Source organism: Dama dama, chromosome 23 (genome assembly GCF_033118175.1).
Source record: "Dama dama isolate Ldn47 chromosome 23, ASM3311817v1, whole genome shotgun sequence".
Taxonomy (NCBI): Eukaryota; Metazoa; Chordata; class Mammalia; order Artiodactyla; family Cervidae; genus Dama; species Dama dama.
In genome coordinates, this window is record NC_083703.1 from 73,543,064 (window position 1) to 73,561,076 (window position 18,013).

General features: G+C 53.0%; 1 protein-coding gene across 1 annotated transcript; it reads left to right on the top strand.

Annotated features, from left to right (window-relative positions):
- Positions 1–576: 576 nt before the first annotated feature.
- RBPJL (recombination signal binding protein for immunoglobulin kappa J region like) lies at positions 577–12,722 on the top strand. The gene is made up of 12 exons (XM_061125870.1): positions 577–595; positions 1,832–1,940; positions 3,244–3,369; positions 4,795–4,865; positions 5,044–5,159; positions 5,469–5,643; positions 9,951–10,088; positions 10,475–10,584; positions 10,868–11,020; positions 11,913–12,068; positions 12,220–12,323; positions 12,440–12,722. The coding sequence occupies exons 1-12, from the start codon at positions 577–579 to the stop codon at positions 12,720–12,722; spliced, it is 1,560 nt and encodes a 519-aa protein (XP_060981853.1).
- Positions 12,723–18,013: the final 5,291 nt, after the last annotated feature.

Below are 18,013 nucleotides of genomic sequence, written 5' to 3' on the forward strand. Positions count from 1 at the left end.
CAAGGCTGTTGCTGTCCCCAGAGTATAGATGAGGAAAGAGGCCCAGAAACTTCACTGCGTGTACCCGAAGTCGCGTGGCAAGAAAGTGACTCCTCCAGGATATAATCCTAGGCCTGTGGGGTTCCAAGGAGCAGCCGCGTGACTCTTTGCAGAGGGAAGCCATCCCCCACCTCGCCCCCTCCCCTTTGCACACAGGCAGCTCTGTGTGACTGTGCTCCCACCCACCACCACCCCACCGTTCGCCTCAAACAGGCAGGGCCCCAGTGCAGGCCTGCTGTCGCCTTGGCCGAAACCCACCACGCGGATGAACTTGTGACGTGGTGCCGCCCCTTCCCGCCTGCTCTCAGGAGAGGTCTCCAGGGGGCGCCCTCTTGGGTCTAGCTGTGTTGGCTAGGTGGCCGTGGGAAGCCCACATCTGCCCAGCAGGTGCTCCTGCCCAAAGCAAACAGGGAGCCAGGAGCCCCAGGGCCTTGGAGATAAGGCTGGGGTAGAATATATCCGGCGCTAGAGCCTAGGAGCAGAAGTGCGCACGCAGGGCTCCGGGGACAGTGGCACTGGACGCCCCCGGACTCGGCCATGGACCCCGTGGGGGCAGGTGAGCGTTCACTCTCTCTTGGCCCTTGGCGACGCCCGTTGAGAATCACGAAGGACTCCCATTGTACAGATGGGAAAAGTGAGGCTCAAGAAGGTGGCCCGCCGAGCTGCAAAGGAACCTAGGACTCCTGGCTCCCATTCTTCCTTCTGAGCGACCTGGCAACCTGGTCCTTAGGCGTCACCTCTTTTTCTTCCATTCCCTCCCTGGGGTCCCTACTCCACCCCCATCCCCTCTCCCCTTGCTGAAGCTGTGCTAGCCATTTTTCTGTTTCTGTTTCTGGGCAGAGGGGGCCAGCTGCCCCTAATCCAACCGCAGCCCCGCCCCCTCCCCAATTCCGTGAATGGTTCTATTCTGAGAAAGGCCGGGTGCCTGTCGCTCCCTCTAGGCGCCCTCCCCGTCGCGGATCCTCACCTCCTTCGCCTTTCAGGCCTGGTAAAGGAACAAATACCCCTCTGGCAGAACCTGTCGTGGGAGGGCGACTAAGCCAGACGTGCCAGCCGCTCCTGGAGGTGGGAGGGTATGGAATGCCTCCTCCAGCGTGGGCCACAGCCCAGCAGGCGAGCACCCCTGGGGAGCCCGAGCGTACAGGCACTAGGCGCCTTGGCTCCCTCCCATCCGTTCCTGTCTGCAGAAGCCTCGGGCCCCTTAAATCTAAAGTTTCCCCTTCTCCTGCTCTTGGCCTGATCCAATATCTCGCTTGGCACCCCACCTCCACCCAATCCTAGAAAGTCAAAATAGGGCTTGCGTCCAAGTTCATCACCCTTCCAACTCCTCATTCTAGAGAGGAAGGAGTCAAGACCAGAGACAGTAATGTCTTGCCCAGGTCACACAGCAACGTGGCAAGGTGACAGGGCTGACCCCAGAACCCGGAGTTCCTCGAGAGGGTTAATCCTTGCGTTAAGAAATGCCCTTAGGATGGAGAAAGTGGATTTTCGAGGGAGGAGAGGTTTGTGAGTAATTCCTCAAGAGTTGGCTGAAGAATAAACACTTAGAGGATATTCCGGGGAACGGGTGGCGGGGAAGGGGGGGGGGGGAGCCTGCCGGGGGTTCCTGGAGGGAGGAGATTGGGGATAAGATCCCCCTTCTCCGTTTTGGCGGCCGTGCTGGTGGGGGCTCTACTTGGAGAGGGCTCTGCAGAGGTGGGGAAGGGCGCTGCAGGTCAGACGGGGCACCGTAGGTGGTGCAGCCGCGGCTAAATACGGGCGCCTGGTCTGGCTGGATGCCTGCTCCCCGCAGACCCCTCGGCGCCCCCGGGCCCTTTGACTCACCTGAGCCTGCCGGACAGCTCAGAGGCGCGGCCGCAGAGCGGAGCCGACGGGCGGAGCCTCCCGGGCAGTTGGACCAGGTACCGGCGCGGGCAGTGTGCCCGAGGTGGGGACGGCCAGGCAGCTGGAGCGGGCGGAGGCGGCGGCCGCATTTAACCCGGGGGCCGGTGGGTGGGGAGGGGGAACGCGGGCCGCGACCCCTCCCACTGGCAGGGAGCGACCCCCTCTTCCTCCGAGGGCTGGGGCGGGGCCAGCGCGACGCCCCCTGCTCCCGCCACCCCTGGAGCCGCAGACGCGAGCTGCGGGGCGGGAGTCGGGCTCCCGCGGGAGGCTGGGCGGCTACGCTCTCCGCAGCCGGAATGCGTTGGAAGCCTCCGAGGCTCTTCCCCGGGGAGAACCCCAAGGGGCGGAGCGGGGCCTGGCTCGGCCGCCGGCTGCTTGGCCCCGCTTCCGAGGGCGCGGCCCGGCTCTTGACCCCCGCCGCCCCTTCCAGGGGTGGCCAGAGGCCCCGGACTCTGGTCCTGCAAAGAGGGATAAAGGGTTCAGAAGGGCAGCTTGAGGCTTCGTGGCTCTCCCCAGGCCCCACCTGGTGGTGCCTCGGATCCTGCCCTCACGGACGCCTTTCCACGTTCTCTGCAATCACTGAGGTCCTGGGCCCAGCCATCCTCGCCCATCAAAACACTCTGGCGAAGACGCCCCCAGGCCCCTAGGCCCTGACTGGCCCCCTCCACAGGGCCGATGGAGGCCCTGTGTTCAGGGGAAGGAAAGCTGAGACAGCTGAGACAGCCTTCTCTTGGGAGATAGGGGGTTGGGAGTGTTGCTTTAACCCGAAAAATAGGAAAATATTCCAAGATCCCAGGCACACAGTTTGGGGGGCCCGTCCATTTTTTCAGGCATCAGCAGGCGGGCCAGAGAGCACTCTTCCAGTCCAGGGTCCAGCAACCACTCTCCCCTCCTCTCTCTCCGCGCCCCCCCCCCCCCAATCCACATCAGGACTGCCCCGGGGTGAGTCCCTTCAGGGTGCTGGGAAGGCACGCGCCCTCACAAACTCAGCCTCCGCCTCGAGGCCGGCACAAGTGAGGCCTTTGTGGCGCCGGGGCCTCACCCCAGTGCTCCAGGCTGCAGTGGGCGTGGAGCCAGACCTGCGGAGTGGCGCCTGGGTGGTCCCGGTGGTCGCCATGAAGACCTCACTGAGCTCCCCGCCACCCAAATGGTTCGCCCACAGCTTACACTCAAGTCGCCTCTCTTGCCGGAGGTTTCTTCCCTTTGACCCCGAGGGGGGCGGAACTGGGAGGGCCCCTCCCATTCACTTCACTCAGTCTGCCCGCTTGGGTCTCTAAGCTCCCTGCTGCGGGTGCCCGGCCCGCCACCACCTAGCCCCAGGTCAGCCTCGGAGCCCAGCGCGGTCCTGAGGGAAGGCGTGCGCCGCTGCCTGCAGCAGCAGTGCGAGCAGACGGTTCGGATCCTGCATGCCAAGGTGGCCCAGAAATCATACGGAAATGAGAAGAGGTAGGTCCTTCGGTGGCCCTCCAAGGTCCCCAGGACCCGCCTTTAGCCCTGTGGTCCCCCTCCCTGTTTAGAGTCTTTTCGCTTCCCCGGTGGTGCAGGTGGTAAAGAGTCCACCCGTTAAAACAGGAGACACAAGAGACATGGGTTCAATCCCTGGGTCGGGAAGATCCCCTGAAGAAGGAAATGGCAGCTCACTCCAGTATTTTTTTGTCTAGAAAATTCCATGGACAAAAAAAAAAAAAAAAAAAAGAAAGAAAATTCCATGGACAGAGGAGCCTGGTAGGTTACAGTCTGTGGGGTCAAACAGAGTCAGACATGACTGAGCACCCATATGCACGAAGGACCACACACAGAACCTGGAGAGGACCCAGGGCTCCAGTTCTTAGCCAATCAGTGGCCTTTTCCCCTCAGTCACCATCAGCCCGCTTTGTCGATCAAAGTCTGTGAATCTACAGTCCCCATTCACTCATTCATCCATTCATTCATTCTTTCATTCCACAACTGCCTACTGAGTGCTTATCATGCGTCAGGCTCTCTGGCACTGCTGGGCACCCAGGACACAGCTGGACAAGACAGATGCAATCACTGCCCTTGTGGCATCTTTGCTCTAGTGTGAGAGAGACAGACAAATCAGTGAAGAAGATGCTCCCAGATGGTGATGAGAGCTAGAAGGGAAACAGAATGGGGCAAGGTGAGAGAAACTGAAGGGCAGGGGTATATTTAGCTAGCAAGGTCAAGGTGGTAGGAAGGCCTTTTAAGGAGATGACATTCGAACTAAGACTTGAATGTGAAAATGGAGCCGGACGTCAGAAAGTCTGGGGGAAGCATGCTTTAATTAGAAGCAATGAAAAATGCAAAGACCTAGACTCGGTACTAACTTGGCCTGTTGGAGGCCAAAAGAAGTCAGAGTGGCTGGAATTAGAGAAGGAGAGGAATCATCATAGGAAGTGAAGTTGGAGAAGTAAGCAGGGGCCAGATCATGTAAGCACTTTGAATTTAAACCACTGGAGGATTAAGATAAGCAACATACTCTAAAAAAAGAAAAAAAAAAATCAATTTGGCTGTTGTGTGAAAAACAGGTCGAAGGTGGGTAGGAGTGGAAGCAGAGAGACCAATGGGAGGCTGATGCAGTGGTCCAGGCAAATTGATGGCAGTTGGGACAAAGATGGAGGTGGTCAGAAGTCAATGGATTCTAAATATGTTTTAAAGGTGGTGGATAGGACTTACTGATGGATTGAGTGAGGAATGTGAAAAAAAGAAAAGAAAGATTCGGGTTATTAATGGGTTCACAGTCGCGGAGAAACCTGGGGAGATGTAGGAGGAATCAAGGATTCCGTGGGCTTTCTGCTATCTTTGTGATGCCTCAAAGACAGGACACTCAAATGGAGATAGATATACGAGTCCGGCGCTTACATGTCTCTGCAGGTTCTTCTGCCCGCCGCCCTGTGTCTACCTCGCAGGTCCCGGTTGGAGGGTGAAGCCAGTGCCGGGCCAAGGTGAGGACGGACTCCATGGCGGCCGGGCGGCTCCGTTTACAAGGGGACCAGCCACTCTGTAGGGCCCGGGAGCGGGGCGGTTCTCAGGCGCAGTCTCGCCGCGCCCTCTGGCGGCGAGAACCAAGCTTGCCTGGCTGACACCTGAGTGCCGCCAGAGCCGGCTCACATTCCTTTGCAGCCCACCAGTCCGGGGAGACTGGGCCCCTGGTCTGCGGTTACATGGGACTAGACGGCGCGTCCGGCAGCGCCGCCGAGACGCAGAAGTTGAATTTCGAAGAACAGCCGGACTCCAGGGTGAGAGCGCATGGCGGGAGGGGGGCGGGAGGGGGGCAGTGAGGGTGGGTGAACTGCGAATCCTTCTCCCAGCCTCACCTCTCCCTTGGAGGGGACTGGGGAGGAGAGGGGACTCCGTCACTCCCCCTGCAGGAGCCAAAAGATAGGTGGGAATGCGGAGAGACCAGGTTTCTGCCTTGAGGCTGAGCCCAAGAACTTGGACGTGTCATGTCACGTCCGACGGGGCGGGCGTCAGATAACTGGGGGAGGTGGGCTCATCCCGTGACTTAGGGCTGCGATGAGACGACCCCGTCCCCGCGAACCCGGTAGGAATTCAGTTGCGCCAAGACTCTGTACATCTCGGACGCAGACAAGAGGAAGCACTTCCGACTGGTGTTGCGGCTCATGCTCCGGGGCGGTCGGGAGCTGGGCACCTTCCACAGCCGCCTCATCAAGGTCATCTCCAAGCCCTCGCAGAAGAAACAGTCGCTGAAAAACACCGACCGTGAGCGGGGGCGGGGCCTCGCCGCCGGGCGGGCTTGGGGAGGTGCCCCAGGTCTGCAAGCCGCTTGATTTGGGAAGAGGGAGGGAGAGAGGCCTGGGAGTCTGAGCCGAAAGCGGGGCCGGGTCTGGATGAGTGGGTGTGGCCTAGGTACCCAATTTGAGGTTGGGGGTCCCCAAAATAGCTGGCAGGTGCTGAACTAAAGACAAACTATAATAATAATAGGGCAGAGGAAATTCGGTTAAAAATATTTGTTCAGTGCCTGATGTGCATTGCAAGTGTCTGTTCTGGAGGAACAGCCTAGCCTAGCAGGGGAGAGACACACAGAGCTGATCAAAGAGACAGTTGGAGATAAGTACTGCCCTGGATGCCAAGTGATAAACCCCGGGGCTAATGGGTTTGAAAATGCAGGGGGAAAAAGCCTGAATGACAATAACACCATCACCCTCCCTGGAAGATGGAAGGGAGAAGCTAGGGAAACGGGTCCTTTCTTGGCGGGCATGTACATTCATCACCCTGTTTGATGCTCATCCTTGTAAGGTGAGTGGTAGGTGAGGAAAATGAGATGCAGAACATCCATCCATTTGTTTAAGAAATGTTCGGGCCTTGGAATTCCCTGGCAGCCCAGTGGTTAAGACTCTGTGGTTCCACTGTAGGGGACTCAGGCTTGATCCCTGGTTGGTGAACCCTAAGATCCTGTATGCCACTCAGTGGGACCAGAAAAAAGGAAAAGAAAAATGAAAAAAAAAAGAAAAGAAATATTGGGGCCCATCACCTTCCAAATGACTTGCTTAGGCTTGCCCAGCTAGAAAAGTGGTCCAGCCAGCATTTGAACTTGAGTTGATGTGACTCAAGCCCACTCCCACCCCGCACCTTATTTACTTTCTGTTAAAAACGCTGAAGGATGTCTAAGATTCAGGTAGTGCTCTGGCTGGCCGCTGGTGTGAGGATAGGGCCAGGGAATGGTAAGGTTGATACAATGTGACGGGTTTAAGTGCAGATTCTGGAAGGAGGTGGCCTGGGTTTGAATTCTGGCTCTGCCGCTGGCTAGCTGTGTGATCTTGAGGGAGTTGTTCTCTCGAGTAAAGATAATATTATCTACTGCAGAGGGTTCTTGAGAAGCAAAAGAGCTAACTCATGTTCAGCATTTAAAACAGTACCTGAAAAACAATAAACGTTCAGTTCAGTTCAGTTCAGTTGCTCAGTCGTGTCCAACTCTTTGGGACCCCGTGAACTGCAGTACACCAGGCCTCCCTGTCCATCACCAACTCCCGGAGTCTACCTAAACCCATGTCCATCGAGTTGGTGATGCCATCCAGCCATCTCATCCTCTGTCGTCCCCTTCTCCTCCTGCCCCCAATCCTTCCCAGCATTAGGGTCTTTTCCACTGAGTCAACTCTTCACATGAGGTGGCCAAAGTATTGGAGTTTCAGCTTCAACATCAGTCCTTCCAATGAACACCCAGGACTGATCTCCTTTAGGATGGACTGGTTGAATCTTCTTGAAGTCCAAGGGACGCTCAAGAGTCTTCTCCAACACCACAGTTCAAAAGCATCAGTTCTTCGGTGCTCAGCTTTCATCACCGTCCAACTCTCACATCCATACATGACTACTGGAAAAACTATAGCCTTGACTAGACGGACCTTTGTTGGCAAAGTAATGTCTCTGCTTTTTAATATGCTATCCAGGTTGGTCATAACTTTCCTTCCAAGGAGTAAGCATCTTTTAATTTCATGGCTGCAATCACTATCTGCAGTGATTTGGAGCCCAAAAACATAAAGTCAGACACTATTTCGACTGTTTCTGCACCTATTTCCCATGAAGTGATGGGACCAGATGCCATGATCTTAGTTTTCTGAATGTTGAGCTTTAAGCCAATTTTTTCACTCTCCTCTTTCACTTTCATCAAGAGGCTTTTTAGTTCCTTTTCACTTTCTGCCATAAGGGTAGTGTTGTCTGCATATCTGAGGTTATCGATATTTCTCCCAGCAATCTTGATTCCAGCTTGTGCTTCTTCCAGGCCAGTGTTTTTCATGATGTACTCTGCATGTAAATTAAATAAGCAGGGTGACAATATACAGCCTTGGCGTACTCCTTTTCCTATTTGGAACCAATCTGTTGTTCCATGTCCAGTTCTAACTGTTGCTTCCTGACCTGCATACAGGTATCTCAAGAGGCAGGTCAGGTGGTCTGGTATTCCTATCTCTTTCAGAATTTTCCAGTTTATTGTGATCCACACAGTCAAAGGCTTTGGCATAGTCAATAAAGCAGAAATAGATATTTTTCTGGAACTCTCTTGCTTTTTCTGTGATCCAGCAGATGTTGGCAATTTGATCTCTGGTTCCTCTGCCTTTTATAAATCCAGCTTGAACATCTGGAAGTTCACAGTTCATGTATTGCTGAAGCCTGGCTTGAAGAATTTTGAGCATTACTTTTCCAGCGTGTGAGATGAGCGCAATTGTGCGGTAGTTTGAGCATTCTTTGGCATTGCCTTTCTTTGGGACTGGAATGAAAGCTGACCTTTTCCAGTCCTGTGGCCACTACTGAGTTTTCCAAATTTGCTGGCATATTGAGTGTAGCACTTTCACAGCATCATCTTTCAGGATTTGAAATAGCTCAACCGGAATTCCATCACCTCCACTAGCTTTGTTCATAGTGATGCTTTCTAAGCCCACTTGACTTCACATTCCAGGATGTCTGGCTCTAGGTGAGTGATCACACCATCGTGATTATCTGGGTCATGAAGATCTTTTTTGTAAAGTTCTTCTGGGTATTCTTGCCACCTCTTCTTAAAATCTTCTGCTTCTGTTAGGTCCATACCATTCCTCTCCTTTATTGAGCCCATCTTTGCATGAAATGTTCCCTTGGTATCTCTAATTTTCTTGAAGAGATCTCTAGTCTTTCCCATTCTGTTATTTCCCTCTATTTCTTTGCATTGATCGCTGAGGAAGGCTTTCTTATCTCTCCTTGCTATTCTTTGGAACTCTGCATTCAGATGGGTATATCTTTCCTTTTCTCCTTTTCTTTTCACTTCTCTTCTTTTCACATCTATTTGTAAGGCCTCCTCAGACAGCCATTTTGCTTTTTTACATTTTTTCCCCATGGGGATGGTCTTAATCCCTGTCTCCTGTGCAATGTCACGAACCTCCGTCCATAGTTCATCAGGCACTCTGTCTATCAGATCTAGTCCCTTAAATCTATTTCTCACTTCCACTGTATAATCCTAAGGGATTTGCTTTAGGTCATACCTGAATGGTCTAGTGGTTTTCCCTATTTTCTTCAATTTAAGTCTGAATTTGGCAATAAGGAGTTCACGGTCTGAGCCACAGTCAACTCCTGGTCTTGTTTTTGCTGACTGTATAGAGCTTCTCCATCTTTGGCTGCAAAGAATATAATCAATCTGATTTCGGTGTTGACCATCTGGTGATGTCCATGTGTAGAGTCTTCTCTTGTGTTGTTGGAAGAGGGTGTTTGCTATGACCAGTGCGTTCTCTTGGCAAAACTCTATGAGCCTTTGCCCTGCTTCATTCTGTACTTCAAGGTCAAATTTGCCTGTTGCTCCAGGTGTTTCTTGACTTCCTACTTTTGCATTCCAGTCCCCTACAATAAACGTTAGCTATCATCATTATGATAGTGGATGGGAACTTGGGTTAAGTATACATTGAACACCTACAGTATGCCTAGCACTGTGAGGGAAGAATGGGTGATGACCCAGTTCTTTCTCCCCAGTTGCTCAAAATCCAATCAGAAAGCAGAATGGTGGCTCTGAATCTGTGCTAAAGGCCAAAAGAGTTCAATATTAAGCCATAGAAATACACTGCTATTTCACACCACATGCCTTTTGCTTATACAGTCACCTGAGCACCTCCTACCTACCTCGTCCTCCCCAGCTGAGAGTATAACCTCCTCCAGGAAGCCTTCTGGAACCCAGCCAGCCCTTACTACATCCTACTGAGAGTTTTTATTTATTCTCTGTCTCCACTCTGAGACTGTGAACTCCTCCAGAGCAAAACTAAGTCTAATTCACCCTTTGGTGCCTGGCACCCAGCGTAGGGCAGGCCACCAAGCAGGCATTTAGTAACTACTTGATAAAATTCTGTTTTTTGTGCCCAGGCAGTGAAAAGGACCAGACCAAGGTACAGAAGCAGTGTTACAGCAGGTGCTAGATAAGTAGCTGTGAGACAATAAATGGCTAGTGTGTCTGGGAATTTGAGGCAGATTGGCTCAGGGGACAGAGGGTGGGAACTTCACTGGCAATTCCAAGGGGCCAATCCAGGCCTGAGCACGGACTCTACTTCTTCCCCTCGCAGTGTGCATATCCTCGGGCTCGAAGGTCTCCCTCTTCAACCGCCTGCGCTCCCAGACAGTCTCCACGCGCTACCTCTCCGTGGAGGACGGGGATTTTGTGGCCAGTGCACGCCAATGGGCTGCCTTCACTCTCCACCTGGGTAATCCCACCAGCAGGCCCGGAGCTGGGCACTTCACATGCATTCACTTATTTAATCTTCACCACAACTCGCCCAGGGAAGTAAATGTTGCCCCATGGAACCGAGGCTCACAGACACCAAAAGACTTGTCAAAAGTCCTAGTGAGTCAGAAACTGAACCCAGCCCTTCCCCCTGACTCAGCCCCTGCCCCCAGGGCACAGACATTCTCAAGGATGGGCCACAGGGGGTTTCTCCAGGCTGAGAACTTTCAGCCTGAGCTGCCTCTCCCCGTGTGCCGACCCCGCCCTTAAGACACATGTGTGACACGAGGCGGAGTCAGAGGCAACAGGATTTGGGACAGAAGCTTAGGACCCCTGAAGCCCTCCTGCCTTCTGTTTATTCCTCAGCTGATGAACACTGTTCCCAGGGGGACTTCCCGCCTCGAGAGGGCTACGTCCGCTACGGCTCCCTGGTGCAGCTCGTCTGCACGGTCACGGGCATCACCCTACCTCCGATGGTATGGGAAGGGAGGGCACAGCTGGACGGGTCACCCCAGATCCATCCACAAGGGAAGGGCTGAGGGTGAGCACCCAAAGCATGATGACCCCTATCCTCACTGGGGACATTCAGCGTTTGTGGGACCGTGTGGAGGTCAAGGGCTGTCATGGTAGTGGGGAGGATATGCCAGCAATATGCTAGCATTCCGCATGGCTATCGGGGTACCAGAGAGCTGGCTAGGAGGGCAGCCTGTGGGCACCCAGGCACCCTGCTGCCACATCTCCCCCACACTTCTGCCGTAGATCATCCGCAAAGTAGCCAAACAGTGTGCCCTCCTCGACGTGGATGAGCCCATCTCCCAACTCCACAAGTGTGCATTCCAGTTTACCGGTGATCATCCAGGAGGAGGTGGCACCTACTTATGTCTCGCTACAGAGAAGGTGGTGCAGTTTCAGGTGAGAAGCAGAGACTCTCAGCACCAAGCATCTCAGAAAATCAGAACAGCAAAGAACAGTAGGATATAAGATCACCGTTATCATCACCATCGTGGTTGCTACTCACCAAGCAACACTGCCTTCTATGGAATGTTAGACATGAAGACTATCAGGATAGAATCAGAGAATGTAGAAAAAATAGTAATAGTAGCATTGAGCAATGCTCCTTCTCAAAGGCTAGTAAAGTCATAGAATGTTGTGATATAAAATTGTAGGGGAATTCCGTGGTGGTCCAGTGGCTATGACTCTGCACTTCTACCGCAGGGGGCCGGGGTTCCATTCTTGGTCTGAGAACTAAGATCCCACAAGCCCGGAGGCACGCGGCTAAGAAAAAAAAAAAATTGTAGAATGTAGATAAAAATCAGTAATAAATAGTAGTTTTGAGTATTACTGAGCAAAGATGAATCATGGAATGTTAAGACATAGGAGTGTCAAATATGAAAAATTGCTATTATTATTAAGCAATACAAAGAACATTATCATGGAATGTTGAGATAAAATCATAATATATAGAAAATCACATTATTATTGAGCAATAATCCTTCCAAAAGCATTTTAAAGTGTTGGGAATGTTTAGGGCACAGGATTGCGCAATATTTTTCTTTCTTTCTTTCTTTTTAATGGAATTCTAGAATTCTAAGAACATAGATCTTTAGAAACCAGCTAGTCCAGCGAGCTGAGGTAACTCTAAATAGAGAAATTAAATGTTAGTCCAAGCTCGCAGGGCAGGTAAACCGCAGAGCCCAGCACTGGAACGTTAGGAATGCGGCCGCACCGGCCTTGCGCCGGCTGGCTGCGCTGATGGCCGCCCGTGTCCGCAGCTTCTTCTCCATCCCCTCGGGTCTCCCCTCAGGCCTCCCCCTGCCCCAAGGAGGCCAACAGAGCGCTGCTCAACGACAACTCTTGCTGGACCATCATCGGCACCGAGTCGGTGGAATTCTCCTTCAGCACCAGCCTGGCGTGTACCCGGGAGCCGGTCACTCCAGTGCCGCTCATCAGCACCCTCGAGGTGAATCCGGGCGCAGCAGGGCGCTGGCGGGCGTGGATCCTGACTGCTCTGGGCGGGGTGGGAGTGTAGGCGAGGGAGGGCAGCGAGCTCTCAGCAACCCACCCCCGTCCCCCCCGCTTCTCCCACACCCCTTGGTCTCACCCTCCCCCAGCTGAGTGGCGGGGGCGACGTGGCCACCCTGGAGCTCCACGGTGAGAACTTCCACGCGGGGCTCAAGGTGTGGTTCGGGGACGTGGAGGCCGAAACCATGTACAGGTATTGGGGGGGGGGGGGGTGGAGTTCCCTGTCTCCCAGAGAACGGAGCTGGTGGGGAGGGGGTGCCTGCTATCAGCATCGCTGCTGCCCTGACCTCCTTGCCCGACCCCCAGGAGCCCGCGGTCCCTGGTTTGTGTGGTACCCGACGTAGCCGTCTTCGGCAGCGACTGGCGCTGGCTGCGCACACCCATCACAGTGCCCGTGAGCCTCGTGCGCACCGACGGCCTTTTCTACCCCAGCGCCTTCTCCTTCACCTACACGCCGGAGTACAGCGCGCGGCCGGGGGCCCTGGGCGCCCCCGGTGCCACAGCGGCGCCCGCCGCTGACGCCGACGCGCTCCTGGAGAGCATCCATCACGAGTTCACGCGCACCAACTTCCACCTCTTCATCCAGACGTAGCAGGAGCGGCCTGGACGCTGAGACCTGGCCCGGAGCCGGTTTTCTGAATCCTGAGCCCTGCCCTCCGCCTCCGTGCTGCGCAAGTGAAGACTGCAGGCCGACTTGCAGAAAGCTCTCGCCCTAGAAACCTGGCCCTGCGGGTCTTTCACCGGTTACTCCCTCGTCCTCCTCCGTCCAAGAAGACTCCGCCTGAGTGAAGCTCCCTTTGTATCGGGTCAGGAGCGTGCCTTTCTCTGTCATCGTCTTTTTCACTCTCACACACTCTCTCCCGCAGTAACTATAGTTTTGCTTTTTTTTTTTTGGCCATGCCACATGGCCTCTGGGATCTTAATTCCCAGACCAGGAATGGAACCCACCCTCCATGCGGTGGAAGTGCAGAGTCTTAGCCCCTGGACCGCCAGGGAGTTCCTTGTAGATATCTCTTCTCTGTGCATCCCTGCGCCTGCATCTTTGTGTGTCTCCAGCCCTCTCTGGGTCTGGCATACAGTTTCACACACTGTGAAAAGCCTAGCCTAGAGCGTTGACCCTCCAGGCAGCTGTGTCTTCCCTGAAAGAGGAAATGGGTAGTTTCACACACAGGGGCGTGGGGCATGGGCTCATGCTTGCCCTGCTGGCCCTGAAGCACCAGGCCCTGCCTTGAATACTGGGTCCCACTCCAAACACCAAGTCCCTTCTGGAGCATGGGGAACCTGTCCTGAAGTGCTGACTTCCACCCTGCAGTACAAAGCTCAGTCCTCTCCTTAGTCTTCTTCTGGCTGGAGCCAGGCACAGTACCCATGCAGATGTTTGCCCTCTGGTCCACAACTCTGGTGGCTGGGCAGGTCCCTGGGGCAGTGGTCAGGTCTTGCCATCTTAATTATCTACCCAGGCATCTCTTTCGCAGGACCAGTAAGATGCAGTCCGCCCTGAGGGTTGGAGATTGCTCTGCTGTGTTGGCATCAACTCCCAACCAGGGCAGAGTCTGATCTGTATGACCCACCTGCCCCCAGAGGGAGGTGCCCCAGTGTGCTTCCCCCCACATACGCGCAGAGCAGAGGACCACATGTGTGGTGGAGCAGATAACACATTTGTGATAATTCCTGGAGGAGCAACGGGGTTCAGAGGTAGCCAGCATCCCTGAGCCCCTGTCCCTGCTCTGGGTACCACCTGCGGCCTCTGGGCAGGCCTAGGAGCAACCACAAGACACAAAACAAAACTTGCCCAGGACAACTCTAAGCAGAACTCCCGGGATCTGCTGGGCAATAATCAAGTCGCAAGAATAACTTATTTGGGTGGAACCCAAGGATAAAATTGCAATTTATCACCGCCCAGACTCTCCACCCTCTGCCAAATGTGTGCCCCACAGGGAGGGTCCTGACTCAGGCTGTGAAAACTATGACACAGATATCATAGGTGCCAGCTACTTGTACCAGCCCCTGGGGGTGCCGAAAGGGTAGAACTGGTCTGAAATGTGGGTCAAAGGCTGTCACCCCTCTGGGCCTTTCTTTAAGCTCTAAGTTCATTTCCTGAGATGCTTTCCCCAGAACATGGAAACCCCCTGTGAAAAAGAAGAAGCTGCTAATTCCCAAGGAGGCAAAATGGGCTTTGCTCTTATAGTCCTCAAAGTCTTGGCTAAGTTCTGTTCTCTGCCATCAGCAGGCTGAAACCCACAGTGATGGGAAAGAGAAGCTTGTCCAGAGTCTGCCATGGCCCCTGAGAGTGGATCCTGGCGGAGGAACCCAGGGAACAGAAGGATGGAAAATGTCCTCCACGTGAGGGCCTGTCCCAGGAGAGTTTGAGCTCACTGCCCTGTGAGACTGAAGCAGGAAGTCACTTGTAAAGAGCCTAAGAGGTTTCAAAGCATATCACGTGGGGAGTTGGGGCTCAAGGGCCTTTCCAGTTCTGCCCTCAAGAACTTCCTCCACCACTCCACCGGGCAGGAGTCCCGGAGGCCAAGGACCTAGGTTGGCCTGAAAGCCCAGCCATGCAGCTCTATTTTTTGCCTTGCCCTCAGGACACTCCCCGGAGAAGGCAATGGGACCCCACTCCAGTACTCTTGCCTGGAAAAATCCCATGGACTGAGGAGCCTGGTAGGCTACAATCCATGGGGTCGTGAAGAGTCAGACACGACTGAGCGACTTCACTTTCACTTTTCACTTTCATGCATTGGAGAAGGAAATGGCAACCCACTCCAGTGTTCTTGTCTGGAGAATCCCAAGGATGGGGGAGCCTGGTGGGCTGCCGTCTATGGGGTCACACAGAGTTGGACACAACTGAAGCAACTTAGCAGCAGCAGCAGCAGAACACTCCCAGACCCTTGGTCCCACCTATGAAAGTCTGTGCCCTCAGAGCTCCAACCCTGGCCTGTCTTCTGAGTTTCAGCTGCTGGACTGTCCTGGGAGGTCTTCTCTCCCCCAAGCCTGAATCTGTCTAACATCAAACTCCCCGCCCTCTCCATGTCCCTTGCTAGAAGAGGCTTCCTCCTCCGCTCCACTACTGCTTGGTTCTCCAAATTCAGACAGTCCCTTCTTCGAGATTTCCCTAATTCAGGACTTCCCTGGTGGTCCAGTGGGTAAGAATCCATCTGCCAATGCAGAGAACAGGGGTTCGATCCCTGGTCCAGGAAGATCCCACATGCCGCAGGGCAACTAAACCTGTGCACCACAACTACTGAGCCTGCACTCTAGAGCCGTTGCTCCGCAACGAGAGAAGCCACTGAAGTGAGAAGCCCGCACACCGCAACTAGAGAAAGCCCGTGCGCAGCAGCAATGAAGACCCAGTGCAGCCAAAAAAAATTCCTTAATTAGACTTAATATGGTGATTATTTCACACTATATTCAAATATCGCATCATTATGTTGTACACAGAAACTAATATAATGCTATATGTAAAAAAAAAAAAAGATTTCCCCAAGGCAAGACTACATAATTTGCAGGTCCAGGGCAAAATGAAAATATATAACCCTTTGTTCAAAAATTATTAAGACTTTCAAGACAGCGATAGCAGAACATGAAATCAAGGCAGGGCCCTGCCAAGCACAGGTTCTTGTGTGCCTGTCAAGGTCACAAGCCCATGAAGCTGGCTCTGGCCCCAGGCTTTCCGTCTCATTTTCCCATAGAATCCCACTAGAACCATGTACTGCCCACCTTGGATCAAAGGGCTTTATGTACTCCTCAATTGCCCCCTCTAGACTGTGAGCTTCATGTGGGAAGGAGCTCATCCTGGTGTGACCTGGGAGGTGCATTGCAACTCTTGAACACTGAATAAGTGCTAAATGAATACCAAACAGCATGGGATTGTATTCAGTTCATTTCAGTCACTCAGTCGTGTCCGACTCTTTTCGACCCCATGAACTGCAGCACGCCAGGCTTCCCTGTCCATCACCAGCTCCCGGAGTCCACTCAAACCCATGTCCATCGAGTCGGTGATGCCATCCAACCATCTCATTCTCTGTCGTCCCCTTCTCCTCCTACCCTCAATCTTTCCCAGCATCGGGGTCTTTTCAAATGAGTCAGCTCTTCGCATCAGGTAGCCAAAGTATTGGGAGTTTCAGCTTCAATATCAGTCCTTCCAAGGGACACCCAGGACTGATCTCCTTTAGGATGGACTGGTTGGATCTCCTTGCAGTCCAAGGGACTCTCAAGAGTCTTCTCCAACACCACAGTTCAAAAGCATCAATTCTTCTGTGTTCAGCTTTCTTTATAGTCCAACTCGCACAACTGTATTGGCAGGTATTAAATTTGGATTTTGCAAGTGCAATGTGAATCCAGCAGGTGGCACTGTTGTCCTCCCAAGCATTGAGTCTTCATTTATTTATAGTTAAACAGTTCAGAGCCTTAATCACTTTTTGATGTTCTCAGGATCAGAACAGAGGTGAGAGTCATTGCTGTCCTCCATATTTCATCCTCATTTTACAGGTGGGGAAACCGAGGCTCTGAGAGAGAAGACCCAGGAAACAGAGCAGGCTGATGGCAGCGTCTGATTTGAATCCTATACTTTTGATGAAACCTCTGGGGCTCTGAGATTCTTTTAATTTTCTACTTAATAGTCTTTAATACTCTTAGTTCCCTGCTATGTGTAGGTAGCATATGTGTGTGTTACAAAGGGCGGGATTGGGGGTAGGGAGTGGATGGGATACATAGTGTATTCTTGCTGTGAATAAGGTCAAAATCTCCGTTCCCCAAATCTCCCAATTTACCAGCTCTCATTCTGCCTGAGAGCCCACTGGGGGAAAAAAAAATAGCAAGTCTTTCAGTTTATGTCTTCTGAGAACATTGAACTTTGAGTTTCTCTCTCTCTTCTGTTTCTTTGAAGTTGAGTTTCTTTAAATAGAAAGTCATCATGACCACAGTGTGGGTAATATTCTCAGACACCTTCCTCCCTGGGGAGGATGCCGATGGCTGAGGGCACAGACCATGAAGATGGCAGAAGAGAGAGGAAGTGGCTTTAAGGGGAATGAAACCAGCAGGGTGATGTCTCCTGAGTTTTGCAACATCAGCCCTGACCATATTCACCCAAAAAGGTTCAGACCTGGCTCTGTTCCAGACCCCAAGGGACAAAGGCAGGGTGGACGGCCGTGCCACAACAATGATTTCAGTGGTAAATCGGTGAACACCTGTTACAACCGGTTGCTTGCTCCCTGGGGTGGGGGAGGAGCAGGTAAAGTTCAGGGGTGAGGGTGGGGTTAAGGCAGAACCTTGGGACCAAGTTCTTTATGAACTCACTGGTGCTAGAATCTTAAAGTGGGACCCACTCTGCCAAGTTCATCCCAAGCCCCTATCAGGTTCTAAGCATCCCCTCCCCACCCTGGCTGGTGTCTGTAAATACATACCCCTAGCACCCCATCCTGGGTGGGAGTATCCTGGACTCAGCTGGTTTTGTGGTTCCTGACTTACCACGGTTCCAATTATGATTGTTTTCGCTTTACCCGGTGAGAAAGCAATACGCATTCAGTAGAAAACGTACTTCAAACTCTGATCTTTTTCTGGGCTGGTGGTAGGCGGTCTGGTCTTCTCTCCTGATGTTAGGGCCATGGCAATGAGCCTCGGTTTTCGGTCCACCAGGTGACTGTGAGGGTAAGCAGCTGATAAACTGAAAACCATTCTGTTTTTCACTTTCATTACAGAATTAATAAATTACATGAGAGATTCAACACTTTAGTATTAAATAGGCCTTGTGTTAGATGATTTTGACCAACTCTAGGCTAATGCAAGTGTTCTGAGTACATTTAAGGTGGGCTAGAATGGCATCGGAGAAGGCAATGGCACCCCACTCCAGTACTCTTGCCTGGAAAATCCCATGGATGGAGGAGC

What these genes read in the sequence shown, in the direction of transcription:
- RBPJL (XM_061125870.1), top strand. An exon ending in TCATACGGAAATGAGAAGAG is followed by an intron (nt 3,370 to 4,794) that starts GTAGGTCCTTCG and finishes ATGTCTCTGCAG; the next exon opens with GTTCTTCTGCCCGCCGCCCT. An exon ending in TGCCTTCACTCTCCACCTGG is followed by an intron (nt 10,089 to 10,474) that starts GTAATCCCACCA and finishes TTTATTCCTCAG; the next exon opens with CTGATGAACACTGTTCCCAG.